Source organism: Ascaphus truei, chromosome 3, assembly GCF_040206685.1.
Source record: "Ascaphus truei isolate aAscTru1 chromosome 3, aAscTru1.hap1, whole genome shotgun sequence".
NCBI lineage: Eukaryota > Metazoa > Chordata > Amphibia > Anura > Ascaphidae > Ascaphus > Ascaphus truei.
This window is the reverse complement of record NC_134485.1, coordinates 410,416,148-410,439,094: the sequence shown is the minus strand read 5'-3', so window position 1 is coordinate 410,439,094 and position 22,947 is coordinate 410,416,148. Positions and strand designations below refer to the sequence as shown.

The following is a 22,947-nucleotide window of genomic DNA, read 5'->3' as shown; positions in this document are numbered from 1 at the left end:
ATCATAGTAACATTCATCTCACCTATTGGCTCACTGGCAATGACTCAGCTTGCTGCCATTTTTATGTCCCTTATAATCAGGAAGTCAGAGGCAAATGTATTTTCTTACCACAGATACAGTACAGACAGCAATTCTGTAAAAGGGGTTTTACTGGCCAAAACACGTGTGCAAAATATACTTAGTCAAAGTTCAGTGCAGGACTCATGGTCAGCGAACTTTGAAATGTGTCCATGTATTGGCTCTCAAAAGCCACATGTAAATTCCTAACATTGTACTGTTGTGTGCATTTAAAATGTGTCAAGAAATATCTCCTTCAAATTATATGCAGAAATATAGCATTCTAGAAAACGTATATGCATCTTGGTTTAATAAAATATCGGACTCAAACACTTTAATGTAAAGGTGTCACATGTGGAAAACACATGCTGTGTTAATTTTACATTTCAATAAATCTTTTGATACTCTTTGCAGTAAGGCTTGCATTTAAATCTCATTGTATTTTCCGCCAGATATCTATTTGGATAACTAATTACAGCTGTTGCCTAACGATTTAATAGGCCTATGTATTAATGCCAAGAAAAGGCTGCTTTGATACACTGCAATATATTCTGCTCAGGGTAACGTCAGATGTAAGAAGCTTGTTATTACATTTTACACAGATTTGTGCACATTGACATTACCTAAAACGGGCTACAGTTCTTCCTGCAAATTAAAAAATAGTACATTTACTAACAGAATGCAGAATTTGCTAGATCCCATTGTAATATGTCTGTCATGTCTGAAGGAAGCATTGGCATCTTAAGAGTGATGCATTTAAAGTGATCATTTTAAGTGACAATATAGTTAGACTATAGTTATATATTTACTTTCTTCATGCAAGACCAATAACCTCCGCAGATATGACATGGATCTAATTGCATTCTCTTCACAGGTATGTTCCTGATGTGTAAGTCCTGTTTAAAATATTTACTCAGTGGCCTTAAGCAGTGATAAGTTTGGTATGTTCCTGATGTGCAAGTCCTGTTTAAAAGATTTACTCAGTAGCCTTAAGCAGTGATAAGTTTGGTATGTTTGAATATCAAAAGGTGTTTTTTTTTTCCCCTCTTAACTCTGTGCTGTTAATTGACCAACTGGAACAAGCTGATTTATTGGGGCGGGGGGAGGGTCATGTGACTGCTTTAGATGTATAAAACACATATTCCCCCTTGCATTGGCAAGGAAGCATTGGCATCTTAAGAGTGATGCATTTAAAGTGACAATATAGTTAGACTATAGTTTGACTAGAGGTGACTGGGGACTGCATCCTTTCTGCAAACTCTTACTCATGGCACCAAACGGTGAGCTGATATGACCACACTTTGATCCCATGCTTGTTAACCAGCATATTTTAACCCCACACCCCTTTACAACTTATTTCACTGCAGCCTCTCCCAAAACTGACTGCACAAAAATAACTCCCACACCAACTCAGCCCACTGAAACCCAGAACTGACTAGCATTGCAATGCAGCAAAACATTTGACAAGGAACAGGCACACCCCTGCTGTTTAGTCTGCACACACTCACAACAGCTCCATGCAGCACTGCCTACCTCTGGCATCATGAACCTGCTATGTATCTTAACTTTTTTCTTTCTCCTGACCTCACGGAGATGTTACTCCCTCTATACACTACAAACTCCTCCATCCTGGCCCACACCCAACATCACCATACACACTGGACTACTCAAAAGCCTTTCACTATCTATGGAATGTTGGTGGAGAACTCTAAAAACAAGCACACCAACCACTGCTCACTCTAATGGCAAACACCACAAATCTACAACTTGCAAACAACTACCCAAATTTCTGCTCATACTATTACTCTCTTTAGCAGGTGATATTGAACCAAACCCAGGTCCTCCCATTTCAAATCTGTCCCATGCCCCTGAGAATTCCACCTTTAAATTCCAAAAAGGGCTATCTGTCGCCCATATAAATATTCGGAGCCTGCTGCTCAAACTGGACGAACTAAGTCCATGGTGCCTTATGCATAAACCCAAAGCCATCGTTCTTACAGAAACATGGCTAACCCATAAAACCCCTGATGCAAATATCGCCATTCAGGGATACTCCATTTTTAGGAGAGATAGGTCAAAGAGAGGAGGAGGAGGGGTGTTATTTTATATTGCAGACACATTACAATTTACACTGTTAAATTGCCCCCCAAGCCCACGCTCTTTTGAAATTCTAGTTGGCAAAATCTGCCTCCCCTATTCTAAGCCCATCTTGCTCGCTGGCATCTACCGCCCCCCTAAAGCCCCTCTACAATCCCTGGCTGATATCACCCAGTTTCTTGGCTCCATTTCCTCTCTGAACGAGAAGAGTGAGCTGCTAGTTCTTGGGGATTTCAACTTCAACTGGCTTGACCCTAAAAACCATAACATCCAGATACAACTCAAGTCACTTAACCTATCACAACTCATTTCCCAACCCACACGGACAAACCTGAAATCGCATAACCATTCCTTGCTAGACTGGATTCTCTCCTCAAACCCCAGCAGAATCCAATCCTCTGGCATCCTTCCGGACTTTTTCAGTGACCATGCAATAGTGTACTGTGTAAGGAAAATTAAAACGCCCCATTCAAGCCCTAAAGTTCTCCTCACTAGAACATTTAAAAACTTTAACCCACAACAGTTTCTGGATGACCTTACCAATTGCCCATGGCACAGAATCAATTTAATTCCCGACCCTGATTCTGCGCTCGACTATTTCCAATCCGAGTTCTTAAAACTATGCAATACCCATGCTCCACTACGCAAAATAAGGGTACGGGGGGCCCATCTTCCATGGGTTACAACTGACCTTATTGCACTCTACCAGCTCAGAGATACCTTGTGGAAAAGCTACAAAGTAACTGGCACTACCAAGGATCTCAATCACTACAGATGCCTGCGGAACATGTGCACAAGGCAAACAAGGCACGCAAAAGCACAATATTACTCTGACAATCTCCACCAAAATACATCAAACCCAGCTAACTTCTGGAAGGGTATCAACAATATACAGTATAACAGCCTCCTAACCATCAACAACCAAGTAATATCACTAAGGGGGATATTACTCTGACAAACCCTACTGACATTGCAAATGCATTCAATGATTACTTTGTGGCGTGTGCCACTAACTTATTAGCGAAACGCAGCCCAAACCACAAACCTGAATCTCATCCTGGGAGTGCCCACATAGCCCCACCCCTTCCCAACACTGCCCACAATTTTCAATTTGGCCCAGTATCTGAAGAGGAGATTATAAAAGCGCTCCTCAAACTAAAACTAAGCAGCTAATGCGGACCTGGCTTGCTACAATCTAGGTTCCTACGACTTGGTGCCCCAGCCATTGCCAAACCAATTGCTTCCATAGTCAACTCTATCCTGTCTGCAGGCCATATCCCTAAGACCTGGAAAACTGCCAGAGTTGTCCAAATCTTCAAAAGTGGGGACAAAAACACTGTCTTAAACTACAGACCAATCTCACTTCTCCCAATTCTATCCAAAGTCATGGAAAAATGTGTCCACTCCCAATTAAACGACTACTACACCAAGACAAAATTCCCTAGCCAATTCCAATCTGGCTTTCGTCCCAAACACTCCACCGTAACTACCCTGCTAAAAGTTTGCAATGAAATCCAGTGTGGAATGGAACGGGGACAACTCACTGGTACAGTATTCCTAGATTTTGCAAAGGCTTTTGATACAGTTGATCATGCTATCCCGCTTAACAAACTCCAGAGCTCTGGAATAGGGAAGCATGCTTTAAACTGGTTTCAGTCCTACCTATCAGGAAGATCCCAACATGTGTCCATCTCAGGCTCTAACTCCAACCCCCTGGATATCACCTGTGGTGTCCCGCAAGGCTCTGTTCTGGGGCCACTACTCTTCTCAGTGTTCATTAATGATCTTCCCACAGCTTGTAAGGAAGCCTCAATACACATGTATGCAGATGACACAATCCTATATGCATACAGCCATAGCCTCTCTGACCTTCAACACATACTTCAGTCTGACTTTTTGAGACTCGAAAACTGGATTTTCCAAAACAAACTGTTTTTAAACACTGACAAGACTGTAACAATGGTATTTGGGACCAAGACTAAATTCTTAAAGCTTTCAGCGACTGAGCTCCATATTAGAACCAACACTAATCCCACCCTAACCCCTGTCACTAGTTTTAAATACCTGGGCTTATGGTTTGACTCCCACTTAACTTTCGGAATGCACATTGATACCCTGACAACCAATACCTATGCCAAACCAGGGGTACATTACAGGAACAAATCCTCCCTAAGTCTCCTGGTCAGAAAGCGTATCGCACAGCAGATGCTAATGCCAATTATTGACTATGGGACATAGTATATGGCACGGCACCTCAAACCCACCTAAGCAAACTTGACACCCTCTACAATTCAATTTGTCGTTTTGTTCTCCAATGCAACTACAACACACATCACTGCGAAATGCTCAAAGAACTAGATTGGTCATCACTAGAGTCTAGGCGCAAAGTTCACCTTTCCTGTCTTGCCTTTAAATTCTTTATGGGCAAGCTACCCAGCTACCTGAACAAGCTCCTCACCTCTACCACATGCAGCACCTATCACCTGAGATCTGACTCCAAAACACTGTTCATGGTCCCAAGGCTCAACAAAGTATCCGGCCGCTCCTCCTTCTCTTACCGTGCACCCCAAAACTGGAACAACCTACCAGAGACTCTCAGTCCCAGTTTAAGTTCTTTCAAATCTAAAGATGTCTCACATTTTAACCTGGTCTGTAACTGTTTCATTCGCCCATAACATACATTTTCTTTAACTGTGCATGCAATGTCTTGTATATAAGGTATACCCTGTTCACTTATGTAACTGTATTTGTAACCATGTATTATTTGTCTTAACTCTGTGCCCAGGACATACATGAAAATGAGAGGTAACTCTCAATGTATTACTTCCTGGTAAAATATTTTATAAATAAATAAATGTAATTCTTCCCTAACTCATATTACTCCAAAAGCCGCGAGGACATTAACGTTATACAAAAAAAGTAAATATTTTTCTACAATCTGGTTCCAAAATTGCCTTGATCGATTGTTAGATACTGTACATCACTGTGTTTAAAGGCAAATTCCCTCTGTATACGTTTTTGAGAAACATGCAAAGTCTTTTACAAACATTCAGTATCCTCATTAAAAAATGTTTAAAAAAAAACAAACAATATACTGTATATATATCTCCATAGAACTTATATTAGCGAGAGGACGTGGCTCAGTGAGTAAAGACACTGACTGGCACTGAGAGTTTGTAGGGGAGTTTGCAGGGGAGCCTGGTCCAATTCCTGGTGTCAGCATCTTGTGACCTTGGGCAAGTCACTTTATCTCCTGTGCCTCAGGCACCAAAAACATAGATTGTAAGCTCCACGGGGCAGGGACCTGTGCCTGCAAAATGTCTCTGTAAAGCGCTGCGTATAATTAGCAGCGCTATACAAGAACATGCTATTATTATTATTATATTACCCATGAGGGACACAAACAGGGAACGAGAGCTGCCCCAGGGCAGCGGAGGAGGGTGGCCCGACTGGCCTACCTTGGAAGTCAGGCTTGACAAGGCCTCTTCCTCTGCACTGACTGGGCACTGGCCCTCCCCTCTCACAAATTGTCCTCCCCCAGCGCAACAAGTAGATTTTCCAGGTCCCAACCACTTCAGTCCTGGGCTCCCGGGAAACCTGTCAGGGGCCTGTTATCCATGCACGTAGTGAATCATAACCGAGATGTTACGTGCAGGCTATGAAAACCATTTGGTTCTTTCTCCAAGAATGGAAGAATTGCAGGAATTATTCAAAATACAGTAGAACTTCGAGTCCAGGTATAATTTACACAGGTGTTTACAGAAAGTTGATATTAACAAAAATGATGTGACTTGAACGTAGTGCCGGAGATTGCTTCTTTAATCAAAGACATTGTTGTTACGCTCCAAGGGATATAAATCTTCTCGAGCAAGGTATAAAGGCTTCACCGCATATAAAACAGGGGCCCGAGTATCATGGGGCCCAGGAAGTGTTGATGTGCAAAACAGAATGTTAAGCGTCATTTACTGGTACTCTTCTGGCATGCCAGCAGGTTTACTCACCTCTGTGTACAAGGGGTGGGCAACCCCAGTCCTCAAGGTCAGGTTTTCAGGATATCACTGCTTCAGCACAGGTGGCACAATCAGTCAAAGACTGAGCCACTGATTGAGCCACCTGTGCTGAAGCAAGGCCTGATTGAGCCACCTGTGCTGAAGCAGGGACTGATTGAGCCACCTGTGCTGAAGCAGGGACTGATTAAACCACCTGTGCCGAAGCAAGAACTGATTAAGCCACCTGTGCTGAAGCAGGGATATCCTGAAAACCTGACCTGTTCATGGCCCTTGAGGACTGGAGTTGCCGACCCCTGAAGTCCATCAGTATAAATATATTTATTGGTAAAATAATTGATTGAATCATGGGAGGACGTTAAAGTAAATGATCTGTAATGTCTTTTACCACGTGGTAAATATATGGCCCGTCATTCGTACACAAGTAAAAATGTCTGTCTTACACTTGTAGCATCATTTATGTACTTAATTATATTTAGTAGTCTAATTAATGGTGAACACAAATCTGTATAAAATATGTTATTTAACAGGAAAACTGTTCTCTGTCAAACAGTTTAATGGACCAAAATATCTTGTTGCCTTTCTTTTTGGCTTAATTTTTAACCATTTGAGTGCTGGAGACAGGGCCGCCAACCGAATATTTGGGGCCCAGGACAAACGTGAAGAATAGGGCCCCTTCAAATGGTACGCCATAATCATTTGGAAATTTTTGCCCCCCTCATGTCTCTTTGTTCCCCCTCCCCCTCATGTATTTCTCTCTCCTTTCCCCCCTAGTCTCACTCACACCCTTTGTTATTCCCTCTTTTCCCTTCTGTGTCTCTGCTCTCCCCTCCTCTCATCTATTTCTCTTCATGCCCCTGCACCCCCAGCATGTCTTTCTCTCCTCTCCCCAGCATGTCTCATTCTTACACTGTTCATCTCATTGTCTCTCTGCTCCCCCCTCGTGTATTTATCTTATTCCCCCCTCATGTCCTTCCCCCCTATTCTCTTCTCTCGCACATGCTTCTCTTTATTTAATCCCACATGTATTTTCGCTTTCATGTCATCCTCTCTCTAACAATCTGAGGTTTCTTTTCCCAGCATCTTCTTCTTTTTTCCTTCCCCTTTCCCCATCATGGCTCTCTCTTTTTCTCCCCCTTATGTATCTCTCTCTTCTCCCCCTCATGTCTCTCATTCTTTCCTCATCTCGCTCTCTTTTTCTCCCCCTCATGTCTCCCTCTTCTCCCGCTCATGTCTCTCTCTTTTCTCCCCATCATGTCTCTCTCTTTTCTCCCCATCATGTCTCTCTCTTTTCTCCCCATCATGTCTCTCTTTTCTCCCCCCTCGTGTCTCTCGTCTCCCCCTCATGTCTCTCTCTTTTCCCCCTCATGTCTCTCTTTCCAATCTTATGTATTTCTCTCTTTCACTTTATTTTCTTGTATTTTTCTCTCTTCCTTTCTCTCTTCTTCCCATTCATGCCTGTAAACCCCTTCCCTCCCTCTCACCTTTCCCAGTCTGTCTCTCAGGCTCCAGCCCCACGCTGCTCTACGTGAGGCCCCGCCCCCTGACCAGACCACACCCACCTATAGGGAATTAATGTGCAGGCAGCAGGTGGCCCCTAATCCCACCGGCTCCGGGACAGCAGTCCGGGCTGCCCCCCCCCCCCTGTCAGTGGCACTGGCTTGAGGGTCTGCCGGCTAGAGAGCCAAGGACCCTCTGTCCTTGAAGCGGTCACATGATCGCTTCCTTCACTGATGATGGAACAGAAGGAGGAGGAGTTATCCCACTTCCGTCACCCATCAGTTCAGGTCATGTCCTGCGCTGCCATCTGCCCTAGTAGAATTAGCAGGATTTTTGGACGTGGTAGCTACTTCCTGCCGCATTCAAAGGGTTAAATGTAGTGGGTTATACTTATGAATGATTTAGTGAGGCATCTTGAGATAATAAACAGCCTTCTGCTCTGATATTCTGGCAGTGATAGAAAAGATACTGGCTGCAGGAGAGAGGTGCCAACAGTGCCTACGGGTTTCAGGACCCATCACTAACCAACATTTCAGGGGACAATAGTGGTCCAGGAAATACAGCCAGAGAGCCACTGATATACTTTGCTTGTGTTTTGGTTGCTTTTGCATCATTGTTGTGCTAGAAAGAGAAATGGAGTGGAGCTATGCGACAAACGTAGTCTGGGGAGCAGATACGTCATGTACATGCTATCAAGGGTCAACCCACTCTGAAGCCTAAGAAAGGGCCTCACACCTACATGAGATTTGCGTAGGCCCAGTCTTCACCTCCGGAGCAGGGGTTCCCGTTTATGCCGGGCGTGGGATCTGTGATGTTGTATTGGGCAGGGTCCGTAATGTTGGGGGTGGGGCTATGACATGTTGGGGCGGGGTTTGTGATGTCAGTGGCGGATTATGATGTACGGGGGCAGGTTTAATCAATGGTGCTTTTGCAGGGAAAATTATGCTAGAACAAAAAGGACAGTCAAAAGAGCTAATATCTAAACTATAATAAATAATCCAGCTTTAATAAAGAAACATAGGAATACAAGCCATTTGCCTCCTCCCCCATCAGTATTGAGCGCCATCCCTATTCATTTCATATTCATTAGATGGAGTTTCTTGTTGATCGATCAACATTTTCCACACTCAATTCTTGTTTGTATTCCACAAATAGGAAAAAAGGTATTTCATAGATTTAATGTAGGTACAAAACCAGTCAGTAATCATTTTGGGGACTTGGGATTTGTTTTCAAGATTTGGAAACTTGAGAGTACATTCACTTTCATAAGACAGCAAAGAGTGACCCCACTTCTGCTCTTCGATAGATTTCAGCATGAAATGAAACACATATAACGTGGTGTGATGTAAAGGATTCAGTCCTCAGCAGGTTTGCAAACACGCTAAATTTGCGAAATTAACAGCGAGAACACCGGCTCCTTCAAAAAAGTATACAGTATAATAATACTTATTTATTTTTTTCCAATCTGGAAACATTTAAATTTTAAAGTAAAAATTCTAAACAAAAAACGATTAACATTGCTGTGAAAAACTGAGAATCTACAAAGCGGGACCTGGAACCAGTTTTATTTTGGAGAATGATGTTAAGCTCTTGAAAACATCTGATATTACCCCTTTGTAAATTGTGGTTTAACAGTAAACCTGTTTTTAAAGAAATTGTTAAAGTGGTATAAGTGGCTTAAAAAAGAAGTGGTATTGTGCCTAGTTTAAATAAAGATGGATTAAACACTGACGCAAAGCTCATTGGACTGAAGTATACAAAGATTTAGCCAATGTTTAGGCTGCAAAAATAGGAAGAGGCAGACATAAAGTTGCAGACCAAGCAATATCCTACGTGTGTTTATTTAATAAATCAGTTCTGTTCTATGAATAAATACTTGTAGCCTTTTTTTAAACAACTCTGAATGACATTTTTAATGTATTATAATGTAACAAGCCTTTTTTGTTTCTATAGCAACCATTTACAAGGTCACATCCCCTTCCTCTTCTGAAACAGAATACTCATCTGCCGTCATTTTAGTGAACCCCTGAGCCGAATCTTCGCCGATCAATCATAGGAGAACGGATCGATGGGCAACTTAGCTAATTACTTATCACTGTGTGGATTGTATTGATTCACATATTAAAGTGTGTGTGTGTGTGTGTGTGTGTGTTCCTTACAAAATAAAATAAATAAATAAATATATTTTTAAAGTTAAATTGTAAGTTTGATAATAAAGTTAATGTGTATACTCTGGGTTTGAAACAAAAGCAGCGGCACTCATTAGCCTTTAGTCCCATCACGCTTTGACCACTGCAGTGGTGTTGTAATAATATACAGTACCTTCAAAGTTGTTGAAGAGAAAGCTATTTGAAGCCATGAAAAGTCCATGGGGCGGTACAGGCCAAAAGCAATCCTCTGCCTCTGATGTGTAGATGTGATCTGTGAACACGGCATGACACTTGCTTTTGAATGCATGCGAGCAGCCAAGCGCTGAACAGCAGTGCACTGTGCTATCAAGTTACCAGATAAATAAGAAGGGAGCCATTCAGTGTGATTAGCAATACTTGCCAACGGGCATTATTTCACATGGGGCCACAGTATAGCCTACTGTACTCCCATGGATCACATATGTGGTGCATATGAACTTGGGTGAAACCTTTGAACATTTCAACTATTCTTTTTTTTTTAATGTCGATAATAGTGAGATTAAAGATTCATTGCTGTAAGAGTCAGGGCCACTTACTTAGCAAACATAAAGAATTAATTGCAGATTACCTTTATCAGTGTAATCACGTAGTTCCTTTTTTTGTTTGTTGCCTTGTTTGTTAATTGATGTAATCAGTTCCATGGTGTTCTAATAGAATGATTGTTTAACCCCTTAACTGCCACTGTTGGCTTCTAAATGGCATGCCACAGTATTGTCTCATTATCTAAAACCACTCCACAACCTGTTTGTAATTGTCATAGAGACGGTGACGATATGACCGTGCTTTGACAACTTGCATGGTATGCCACGCTTGCATGGAGACATTTTTGTTTGTGCAATCCTCAAATTATTGTCTACAATCAATCTGAAATAATATCTGCAGGGCTCGTTAAAGATGGTTACCAGAGCTACCTTGTAACTCTGCCTCACTCTGCCCTACGTGATAATATAGATTGCTTAGTAATAACCTACTATATGCCCTATCTAAATTGTTAACATGTATTGATCTCTACTGAAGTCTTAGGTCGAAAACAAAAGAAAATTCGTTAAAACAGTGAGTGCTTTCACTTTATTGCAACTCCCGTATACATTATTATGTTACACTCTTGCTTAATGAGACGATGGATATAACACATGAAATATTTTTGGGGCGGTAACACATTCATGAATAAGATCACCAATTGGTACAGTGAAAATAACTTAACCCCATATAGAGGGAACTGGAAGCCGATGTTAGCAGATTCCCTGGTAGCCTATGTACTAAATGAAAATCTTTTGTCAGTGAGCAAAGCAATTTTAATTGATCCAGTACGGATATAAAAAAAACCTCTTTCCATATGTGCTATGGAGAACCACATGCATAAGCTCTTCACTAGGTCTCAAAGCTGCTATCGATAATAGAAATATTAGTTGCAGTTTGCTTAGTGATTATAAGCAAGACTTGTATTGTCAGATACAGAATCCCCCATACAAAATAGCACAAATAATTCTCAACAAATTGATGGGGGAAAAATGAAATATTTTTGTAGATTTCTACAAAAAAGTTGAACTTGAAAGAAATAATTAACCCGTCTGTGCTAGAGGTCAACACGTTGATTTACTGACCTATTTGCCATCGAAGGGTTACAAAGACTTAAGACAAAGAAGAGGGACAATAGGAAACCTGAAAAAGCGTATTGTCCATTTTCTGCACAACCACAGCAATACTAAATGATGCTGACAATGTGACCTGTCCCTGAAACAATATACTATATCCCGAGGAACATCCAAAACTATGGATACTGCTGGAGACCATTCCATGCACCATCTCAAACCAATCTCAGTAAGACGATGTAGAATTGTGAGCTCATCCCATACAATGAAATGAAAATATAAAACCGAACCATGCAAAAGACAAAGAGGGTTGCTTACCATTTTCTGTGTTCTCATGCTCGGTGTCCGTGAGCGTCAGGTTGGAATTGGCTCGGCTGGATAAACAGGAACTTCGGCCTGACTTAATATTTCTTGCCCAGAGCCTTACATGGTGTTCTGGTGACATGACAGCATCTGCTTCTGTGTCTACATCGTTGTCACCGCTCATAGAGTAGCCACACTGCGGCATACCGATGTCAGTTCGGTATAGAGTCCCGTGTGGCGGTGTCACTTCACCAAGGCCCAGCTCATGTAAAGTAAAGCTGCCTCCTATGAGAAAGAACACATAAGATGTTCATTACATTTACAGTTCCACCTAGCTGGTTGAAGTATATATCATATATATCAACTTTCCTAACAAGCAGTCTCTGCCGGGACCTGTGGCAGGAAAAGGGTTAAGATAACTTACAGTTTTATTAGACAAACCTGCAAGGTTTTGTAGATGCAGCATTTAAGTGTGTTTGAGTCAGTAGTTTAAAACAAGAATATCTCAACTATGTTGCATTAGCAGCCAACCCTTACCAGAGATATAGGGCCATACTTACTAAGTAGTGCTATTCCATTAAATACCTTCCAGCGTAACCTGTAAATATGGCCCTTTAAAGCCCATTCAGGTGAATGGGACTGTAAGGTCTCTTTCTGCATGGAAGGTGTTTTATGGAGTAGCACTGCTTAATAAGTATGTTCCTTTATGGCCCATTCATTTGAATGGGACCACAAGCTATCTGCCAGCCCCAGAATTAGGCATTTGGTCGCTGCCGTCGCACAGCGACTATGTCCCTGCCGGCATTTCTCCGCAGAGGGAGCCTCAATCACAGCCGCTCCGCCGCTGGACTCGCTGCCGCCGGTCCTTTCTATGATAAGGGACGTTTTAGGGTAGGGGATTCATTTTAGTGATTTTCTGGTTTGGAGTAGGGGGTTAACGTTAGGGATTTTAGTGGTTAGGGTAAGGCGTTAACTTTAGGGATTTTAGTGGTTAGGGTAGGGGGTTAACTTTAGGGATTTTAGTGGTTAGGGTAAGGGGTTAACTTTAGGGATTTTAGTGGTTAGGGTAGGGGGTTAACTTTAGGGATTTTAGTGGTTAGGGTAAGGGGTTAACTTTAGGGATTTTAGTGGTTAGGGTAGGGGGTTAACTTTAGGGATTTTAGTGGTTAGGGTAGGGGGTTAACTTTAGGGATTTTAGTGGTTAGGGTAGTGTAAGAAAAACATCGGCGATGTAATACTCAGGAATCAGGTTTGCAGTTCAAATCAGCAGTCTTTATTTCTTCAATCAGCTCAGTGATTTAGCAAGGACACAACATACAAAATACTTCTGTTCTAGATAGCAAGTATCTAAGAAGGCCGTGGCTTATGCGTGCGACAGCTACTTTTATACCCTATGGGCTGTTCTATGCCGCAGCAGTTTTAGTTGGCTGAGGTTAGTCAGCCTTTCTATAATGGTGCCGTGCGTGCGCACGGTAGTGTGCATGGAACCGGCCGACAGGGGAGAGGATGAAGAAAATAAAGAATTTGCGCCGCTACCGCCGCTGAAATATATGTATATGTGTGTATGTGTGTATGTGTGTGTGTGTGTGTGTGGGTATGTACAATGTTGATAAACTATTTATTAAAGTATTTATTTATTTCAAAACTTATTTAAATACACACACACACACACACACACACACACAGTACCTCACTCGCGCACAGCATACACACAAAAAGCGTGCGGCACGTGCTCGTGCGTTCCCGCATGGCCGCACACACTATAGAACGGCCCTTAGATCAAAGAGATATAAATCACTGTCTTGGCTAACTTTCTTTTGCCAACTAAATTGCGTACTTGTTTACATACTTGTTTTTCTATTATTGTCATCAAGTACCTTATTTTAAGAACATTAGGAACTTACAAAAACAAGTCTTATCATTAAAATGTGCGTCATACGACTTGGTTTCAAGTTGTCCCTGATACCAATAACATGACATACTATTGGTTTCAACTGACCACAAGATTCCTTATGAGAAAAACTATTTAAAACATCTTAACGTGCTGAATATATATTGATTATATATTGATTGCTATCCTAAGTAATATATAGGTATGTGATAATATATATCAGGTTGGGGGTTAATTTTAGGGATTTTAGTGGTTGGAGTAGGGGTTCACTTTAGAGGTTTTAATGGTTAGTGTAGGGGGCTAATTTAAGGGTGTGTAGGGTAAGGCGTTAAGGGTTTTAGGGTAGGGGTAGCATTTGAATTAAGGGTAAAGATTAAGAACTCATCAGCAAAGCAGACGAGTGCACCATAACTCCACTTACAGTATGAAGAACTCTCATCTTAGTCCCTTTGGTCAAAAGCTAATATTAAATGCCACCTTCATGCTCCCAATCTTCAACCTCATATTAGTGTTTGTAGCACCTCTCTTCACTTGTCAATGCATAGAGGTGCCCTTAAATAAAATCTTCAATTCTGCTTTAACTTTTCATAAACTCTAGCTCTTCGAAACAATTTTAAGAAGCCAGAAAGATCTGACATTTATTCCAAGTTTGCCAACATGAAGCACCGTGGCAATCCTGGAACATCCAACTGGCTAAAACGCTTCTTGTTCTTCACACCTTTTTAATTAAACGAGGCAGGTTACAATTTCTGACAGGCTTGACAGGCAGAAAGACGGAGGCTTTCACAGCTCCTTACTTCAGCAGCCAATTCAGAGTACAAAGCAGCCTGTGATAATTGTATCCAGACAAATGCTCCTTACTTTGACAAAACTGTGTACTGCTTGGCTTCAAATGTTCGACTGAAGTTGCAAAGATTAATCAACTTGATTTACTGGAAAGTTATAACGTACACCAGGCTTTTAATTGCAGCATTGATATTGAGGTGGCAGAGGTAAAACACAGTGAAGGATTTCAAAATACCTCATATACAAAGTTTTTTTTAGTACATATTTGCACGAGTATGTATTATTATTATTATTATTTTACAGATATCGTAGGCTTTAGTGGGTCAACTTTAGAGTTATTCCAAGAGGAGTTTGGGGGACTTTAGGTCTTTTCTTTTTATGATACAAAAAAAGAATGATGAGGTGTCCAGAACTAATATAAAACGTCTGTGTATTAAGAACTCTTAAGATGATTCTTATTAGCTTTAGATTCAGACCTGAAGAAGGAATGTTAAGGTTGCGGGAGCACATGTACAAAATACATGTATGAAAACTGTAAAGGTGGTCCGTGACACGATCACCTTTACTTGAGGGAGAGAAGAGGGGCCTATTTGCTTTTATACCTGCAAACACACTAAACTGCTGTATACATCATGTGGTGAGACGAAAGAAACCTGATAACGTACCATCACAGCTCTGTCAAGTCTTACTGAATTTGTGTCGGTCTCGCTAAGGCTACGGCGCCAGTGAGCGCGTGCGAGCGAGCAACGGAGCGCCGCTAGGTGCTTGAGGACTTCAGATCACTCACAACGGGGAGGCGTGGTGGGTGATTCACCCTCATTGGCTGAAGCGCCGTGACGTGATCATTGCTCGGCCGCCGCGCCAAAAGTCACATTTCGTGACTTTTCAAAATGTGATGTCTCTTGTTTGTGCCACGCATGCGGTCGTGTTCACCGGGACTGAGGCCTTAGGGCTAGGTCTCAACCTGATAACATACTATCGCAGCTCTGTCAAGTCTCGCCGAATTTGTGTGTCTCACTTTGGGCTATAGTAGGTCTGACGCAACACAAGGTAAATCTCAGTCCTGAACCCAGGGCCGGCTTAATGTCGGTGCTACTGCAACTATCCCTGTGCTTACAGGGGCCCTGCGCTTACAGAGGCCCCGCGCTTACAGAGGCCCCGCGCTCTTCCCCACAACATTTAAACGGATTGCCGGGGGAGAGAACGGGAGCCTCTGTGACTCTCTTACCTCCTCTCTGGAGCCGGCATCTGCTCCTGTAATCATGTGATGACTTGTCTCCATGACAACATGACGTAGCAGGAGGAGATGCTGCTCTGGACAAGGTAAGTGGCCCCGTTAAAAAAAAAACCACTGCGCCAGGCCCCGCAAAACTCCCATCCGGTCCTGTCTAAACCCATCCCGAAAGTCAGGGACCTCGCTCTCAACTTCACAGACCCCACCCACCACGTCACGCACGCCACCCCCCAGCAGACACGTGATCCACTGCTAAGGAGGTGAATCGGGTCTCCTGCAAATCTAACGTATATGTCCAGCTCACGCACACGCTCCAGAGTGAGGGACCTTTGCCAGCGACCATCATTCATCCCACCACGTGGCGTTCAGATTAATCTGTTTGAGGCATACAGTATAAGCAAACTCACTCATCTTCTCTCCAGCAACAACCTATATCTGCATGTCTGAGGGAGGCGGGATTTCTGGCTGTGAATTTCTGGACAATTTTGCACTAGTCTAGTGGGGAAAAAAATGAGATATTCAGCTTTTTTCTTATGTATAATGCATATAACTCTTAATGAGATTGGCAAAAATGGCACATTTGTTTCAAGTCAAATTGCATTCTGTTTTCTGGCGACTTTGCATTAGCAATAACGAAGTTTCATTACTAGGCCCCAGAGATTCAAACCTCAAGTGAAGCATGGGCTGTGAAACTGCAATAGCAGTGTAAGTGTTCTAACTAAGCACAAAAGGCAGTTGTTGTGTGCTATTAACTATCAGGCATCAATACGTTGTAAAGTTTCAGTCTCCATTAACTGGAACAAAGATAGTCAGGCAAGTTACAAATTGCGTTAACATTTTCTTTTTCATGCTGGCGACATTTTCAACTTTTCGAGAATTATTGGTGACAAATAAATGTAAGCGGCCTTGGAATGGTTTTTCCTGTTTGTAATAATTTGTTTCCAATGTTCCCAGCAGTTTGAGCTACAAACTGTAACAATAGATAATGTTACCTTAGTAATATCTGGATACATTATTACTGCTGAGTAAAATTGACTGAAGGATTGATTGGAACTGAAAGGCAGCCATTATGTTAGGCACACAATCAGGATTTTTACAGATTTATAACAGGAGCACCAAAAGATTGCCAGCTTGGGTAAAAATGTAGAATGATACATTGTCACATGCTTTCCATATACAAATAAGAAAAAAAGGGGGGTGGGTGTGCTTTAAAAGGCTGTGTTCTTTTATGTAACTTCAATACATATTGTTTCCCCTTATCAGAAATCGTTGGATAATGTTTAACTCGGGATATTTGTTTGCATTATCAATATATTGTAAATACAAAATATAGGATACGTATCTGTTGTCTAAATTTAGCATAGGTTGAACTTGATGGACATGTGTCTTTTCTCAACGTCATCTACTATATCAGGGGTGCGCAAACTGGGGGGCGCAAACTGGGGGGCGCAACATTTTCTGGCAACGCGGCATCACATGAAATTGTGACGTCAAATGACGCCGGCGATGGCGGAGAGCAGGTAAGAGGGAGGGGGAGTGGGGGGGATGAGCAGTGGGGGAGAGCAGGCAGGGGGGCACAAAGAAGAAGTTTGCACACCCCCGTACTATGTAACTGTAACTATGTTGGCAAATGGAAAACCCCTTTGCAGTTAAAAGGACCGGAAGCAATGTGTCACCCAAGGGGTTAAACCACGATTGCTCCATCCGTGTCAAAATACATCAGATCCCTCAGTGCTCAGACTAAACGATCCTCGCCAGCAAAGCAGCTCATAAATTATGAAGAAATACACTGCTACAATTAACTGAAAATCAAATGTATTTGCAATAAACAGCATGAGATACATCGATTTTCATATCTCATGCACAATGTACCCTTTTAAACTGAAGGAACTCAAATAAAGTCAATAAGTGGAAGGCAATAAATATTGAGGCCTTTACTTTCCGCTCTCTCCGTGCTTCGCTGACCTCATGGTTTTGTTATCTTGGCGTTCTCCCACACTGCCTAAAAACGCAACACAAATATACACACAAATCCAGCAAGCTCTAGCCACAGAACCCACCACATACAAAAAACAAGACGTTCAGGGCACTCAAACAGGTATATCAAAAAGAATAAGTTACTTATGCTTGCAGTCAGGGAGCTTGCAGAGCAGCTGGGATCACCATCCAGCAGTGGAAATAGATAGCACAAAAATAAAAACATTCTGTAGCACTCTCTGTTAGATATAAATCTAGAGGGAGCTCCCTCTTTCTTGTACTGACCCCTTATGCTTGCCTGATGCATTAAAACCAGATTTAGGTCTAATAGAGAGTGCTACCGAAAAAAAAAAAAAATTGTACTCTATATATATATCTTTTAAACATAGCCTGGGATGAGATGCAAAACCAATAAACCCATTCACATATATATAGTACAAAAATAAAAAATCAATATATATATATATATATATATACACATATATCTGTGAATGGGTTTATTGGTTTTGCATCTCATCCCAGGCTATGTTTAAAAGCTGGGTTTAAAGCAGCAAGCATTGGCTTAAGGGTTTTCCATGTAATAATGGACTCGAGACAAAAGGTGGCACTGTGTGCTCATTTGCATGTCATTTCCCAGAATCCTTTGCAGCAGTGGAAGCACTGTATGCTAGGTGATAATGGTGAAAAGCAGGGTTGCAGACCTGTCTACGACATGTGAATATGCTCACAAGTAATATTTTTATATGCTATACGGTGGAGGGTTTTTAGTCACCTTTTCACTCACCATAACCTTAATAATGTGTGGTGAAGACCTACCAAAAGTCAAACTGCAAAGCCAGTTTAACCAACCTCACACTGATGAGACCCACAAGGTTGATACAGGCTGTCCGTGAGTGGGTTTATTGGCTTTGCATCTCATCCCAGGCCATGTTTAAAAGCTGTGTTTAAAGCAGCAAGCATTGGCTTAGGGTTTTTCCATGTAAGAATGGACTTGAGACAAAAGGTGGCACTGTGTGCTCATTTGCATGTCATTTCCCAGAATCCCTTGCTGCAGTGGAAGTGGTGTGTGCTGGGTGATAATGGTGAAAGGCGGGGTTGCAGACCTGTTTAAGACATGTTAATGTGCTCACAAGTAATATTTATATATGGGTTCTGGGGTTAGAGTTTGCTGGGATTGTGTGTTTATTAATTTTAATTTTCAGTTGTTGGGGGGTTAGTGGCCCCTCCTCACAGGGTTTATACTCACCCCACCCCATTTTTGAAGTAGCAGGCTTTTCTATGTACCTGTGCATGACAGGTCTATTAAGACCATTTTCCCCCCACTGCAGAGGTAAATGAGAATTTTCACAGGTAGTGAGGACCTGCATACTAGTCATACCGTGACGTGGCTGCAGGCTTATAACGCTTTGGCCAAAGGGATTAACTAAATGACCCTTACTCATGAGAATACAAACATTGAAGTATTTAACTATGTATTTTGTCCCATTGGATGTAGCACTGGGTATTTAGGACATTTCTTTGGACATCTCTAAATGCTTCCAGTAAACACGCTCCCCAAAAAATGATTCACCTGAACCTTCTGGCAACATTCAGGGTGTTTCCACCTTCTTTGCACCAAATGACCCAATGACATTGGCATCAGTACTGAAGGTACTGTTTGGCATTGTGTCTTCTATGTTCTTTGTCCTTCTTTCATGTACAATGCTTGGCTCAAAACAAGGAAGTCAATGGCACTATGGCTGCACTGTTTTGTGATTTGACTCCAAAGACTTACAGGTTTGTCACTCGTAGAGTATACCACTCTAAGGGGGGTCAACAGGAGTTTGTGTGTGATAGTGCCTCAATTGGCTTAACTCAAATGACTCAACATAATACAGACTCTGGGGTGACACTTTATCAAATGTTGCTCTATAAACAGGTACAATGTGTGTAACTTTGACTCTGCAGCACACTATGTCGATGCATCAAGGTGCTTATTATGTCACTCAAGTTGCGCTCCACTTGCACCAGTGAGCCTTTTGGGGAGTGCTTATAGAAGGGATTACGGGAGAAAATAATCAGTTTAACATTAAAATGAAATGCATCAAAGTTTATGCCTAGATCACGTGCATTTTGAAAAATTCACAAGGTCTGAGTTAATCTTGGCTCCTAAGAGATCCGAGACAAGGTTAACTAGCTTTATACATATGTCACTGGTACAAATTGACACAGATTCAATGTTTTACTGTGTGTTTCTGAGCACGCTGCACCATCTTGATACAGTACATATCCTGTCTGGAATGTGCCACTGCCATAAACACTTTATACTTAAAAAAATTATACACAACGTTAACAGCTTGCATAAAAATGACGTTTCTGTAATGTCCAACAATCCCAAAATATTTATATATGTGTACAAATAAATACAGGTATATGTAGGTATAAGTTCAGACTTGGCTAGGGAAGGCAAAGCAGGAAAGTGTTCAGATTATGAAAGCGTGGACAGGTTTTTTTTAAGTGAAGCTGAAGTTGTGCAGGAATAAAACAGGAGTTGAACAGAAGTGGAGGTACATTTGGAAGCCAGCACAAGCCTTGCATTTGGACAAAAGAGAAAATGATGCATACAGGTTTACCTTCTTATCAAAAGCAGAACCACTATTGCCTAATCTGCCTTCCTACCCTGCAGTACCTTCACTTTCTCTAACATCCGTTACTTCTCTAAAGCCTCATTTTGAAACATACATTTAATTCTCCCTATTCTCTCACCATCTCTACCATATTACCTTTCTCTTTGCAGCCTCTTCGAGAACACTTGGCGTCAAGTATCACCTGAATGCTGATGACACACAAATGTATCTGTCCACACAGATCCTCACATCTGCAGTACAGTCCCAGATCTCCAACTGTCTCACAGCAACCTCATCCTGCATGGCAGCTAGAGCCCTCAAATTCAATATGTCAAAGACTGAGCTGCTCATGAATCAACCTAAATCAAGTTCCACAGTGTCCATTCCCATCACATTCAGTAATACTACAATCCATCCACTTTCCCAAGCTCGTTCATTAGGTGTCATATTTTGTTCCTCTCTTTTGTTCTCCCTCACTTAATGCTATCGCTATCTCACTTCTGCCACCAGTCTAAATTCTTTCAAAACTAAAGCTGTCTCACATTGTAATCTGGTCTGTAACTGTAATATACGCCTATAATATATATTATCTTTAACTGTGCATGCAATGTCTTGCATATAATGTATACCCTGCTCACTTACTGTATGTAACTATGTATTTGTAACCATGTATTATTTGTCATCATAACTCTGTGCCCAGGACATACTTGAAAACGAGAGGTAACTCTCAATGTATTACTTCCTGGTAAAACGTTTTATAAATAATCGCTAAATCTGGACGCTTCTTTCTCTGTAACATTGCTGAAATATGCCCTTATTCTCTCCTGTCTGGACAACTCTAACCTTATCCTCACTGGCCGTTCTGCCATGCAGCTTTCTACCCTTAAGTCCATACAAATTGTGGCTGCGAGAATGACCTTACTCTCCTCTGGAACAGCCTCCGCCTCTCCTGTCCTAAAAACTCTATGGTGGCTCCCTACTGAATTCTGCATTCACTACGAAATCTTTGTTCTCCCTTAGAGGCTCTACTCTGCCCCTCCTTATATCTCCAATTTAATATCTCACTATACCCCTACGTGCTCTCTACACTCATCAGGCCTGTCTTCTCTCTACCCCCTTCTCAGTACAGCTCTCACACACATACAACCCTTCTTACATGCTGCACTCTAGCTTTGGAACACCTTATCCTCAATATCCGCCATGCTCCTTGTCTCTCGAACGTCAAAACCCATCTGAAAACTCACCTCTTCAACAAAGCTTTTAATTAGTCCTGGATAACCACTACTTACCAACTACAGTCTGCTCTTAGCTTGAGTATGCTCTTATATATATGCACGCCAATTTACTCCTATTGTTTCTGTTAGTCTCTCTACAACAGTGGTTTTCAACTTTTTTATTCCCGGGGCAGGGAGTCAGAGGGGCTCTGAGTCAGAGGGGCACTGAGTACGAGGGGGCACTGAGTTCGAGGGGGCACTGAGACCTAGGGGGCACTGAGACTGAGGGGGCACTGTCTCTGAGGGGGACACTGTCTCTGAGGGGCACTGTCTCCGAGGGGCACTGTTTCCGAGGGGGCACTGAGACAGAGGAGGCACTGAGACAGAGGAGGCACTGAGACAGAGGGGGCACTGAGACAGAGGAGGCACTGAGACAGAGGGGGCACTGAGACAGAGGGGGCACTGAGACAGACGGGGCACTGAGACAGAGGAGGCACTGAGACAGAGGGGCACTGAGACAGAGGCAACGAGACAGAGGGGCACTGAGACAGAGGGGCACTGAGACAGAGCGGGCACTGAGACAGAGGGGCACTGAGACAGAGGCAACGAGACAGAGGGGCACTGAGACAGAGGCGACACTGAGACAGAGCGGGCACTGAGACAGAGGGGCACTGAGACAGAGGGGCACTGAGACAGAGGGGGCACTGAGACAGAGGGGGCACTGAGTCAGAGGGGGCACTGAGTCAGAGGGGGCACTGAGACAGAGGGGGCACTGAGACAGAGGGGGCAGTGAGACAGAGGGGGCACTGAGACAGAGGGGGCACTGAGACAGAGGGGCAGTGAGACAGAGGGGCACTGAGACAGAGGGGGCACTAGTCTGGGAGATCAGGGAAATCCCGCGGCAAGGAGAAGGCGGACGGTTGCTAGGGGGCTGGGCAGATTCCTCCATCCTGATTGGCTGCTGCTGGGTAGTGCAGCCAATTAGTATTAGGTGTCAGGAGCCTGGGGTGTTGCCAAGCAGAAGCAGCATGGGCAGGAGAGAAGTGAGGCTCTGTGTCTGTCCTGTTCTCTTGTGTGTCTGTCCTGTTCTCTTGTGTGTCTGTGTGCGCGTACGTATTTGTCCTGTCCTGTTGTGTGTGTGCAGTGCCGCCGACAGGGGAGAGAGCTGGGGCAGTTGTCCCGAGCCCAGAGGCTGCAGGGGGCCCGGCCGGCGCTGACAGTTGGACCAGACCTGTTGTCAGGCCCCAGCTGTCCCGGCGCCGCTTCGTGTCCGGTTGCCGCGCCCCAGATTTCCTCCCTCACTGTAGCAGGCGCCTCCTTCCGCTGTTGTTGCGGCCTCCCATGCAGGCCACGCCCCCGCGCCGGAAGTTCGGCAGCTTGTGGGCACTGCACAGAAGGCGCGCGCGCGATGTGCAGCGGAGGAGGTGATGTGAGGTATAAGTGGGGGGTGGGGGGGGTGAGGTATAAGTGGGGGGTGGGGGGGGTGAGGTAGAA

At 43.0% G+C, this 22,947-nt stretch overlaps 1 protein-coding gene and 1 long non-coding RNA gene across 2 annotated transcripts in view; one reads left to right on the top strand and one right to left on the bottom strand.

Moving 5' to 3' along the window:
• The window catches only part of TENM4 (teneurin transmembrane protein 4), a 1,230,300-nt gene that overhangs the window by 511,888 nt on the left and 695,465 nt on the right, over positions 1–22,947 (bottom strand). Inside the window, 2 exon segments of the mRNA XM_075592607.1 lie at positions 9,984–10,082; positions 11,761–12,030. Coding sequence (XP_075448722.1) covers positions 9,984–10,082; positions 11,761–12,030 — 369 coding nt within the window.
• Positions 22,512–22,947, top strand: part of LOC142490388 (uncharacterized) — an 8,005-nt gene continuing 7,569 nt past the window's right edge. Inside the window, exon 1 of the long non-coding RNA XR_012800049.1 lies at positions 22,512–22,887. This is a non-coding gene — a long non-coding RNA (uncharacterized LOC142490388). The remainder of the gene's footprint in view (positions 22,888–22,947) is intronic.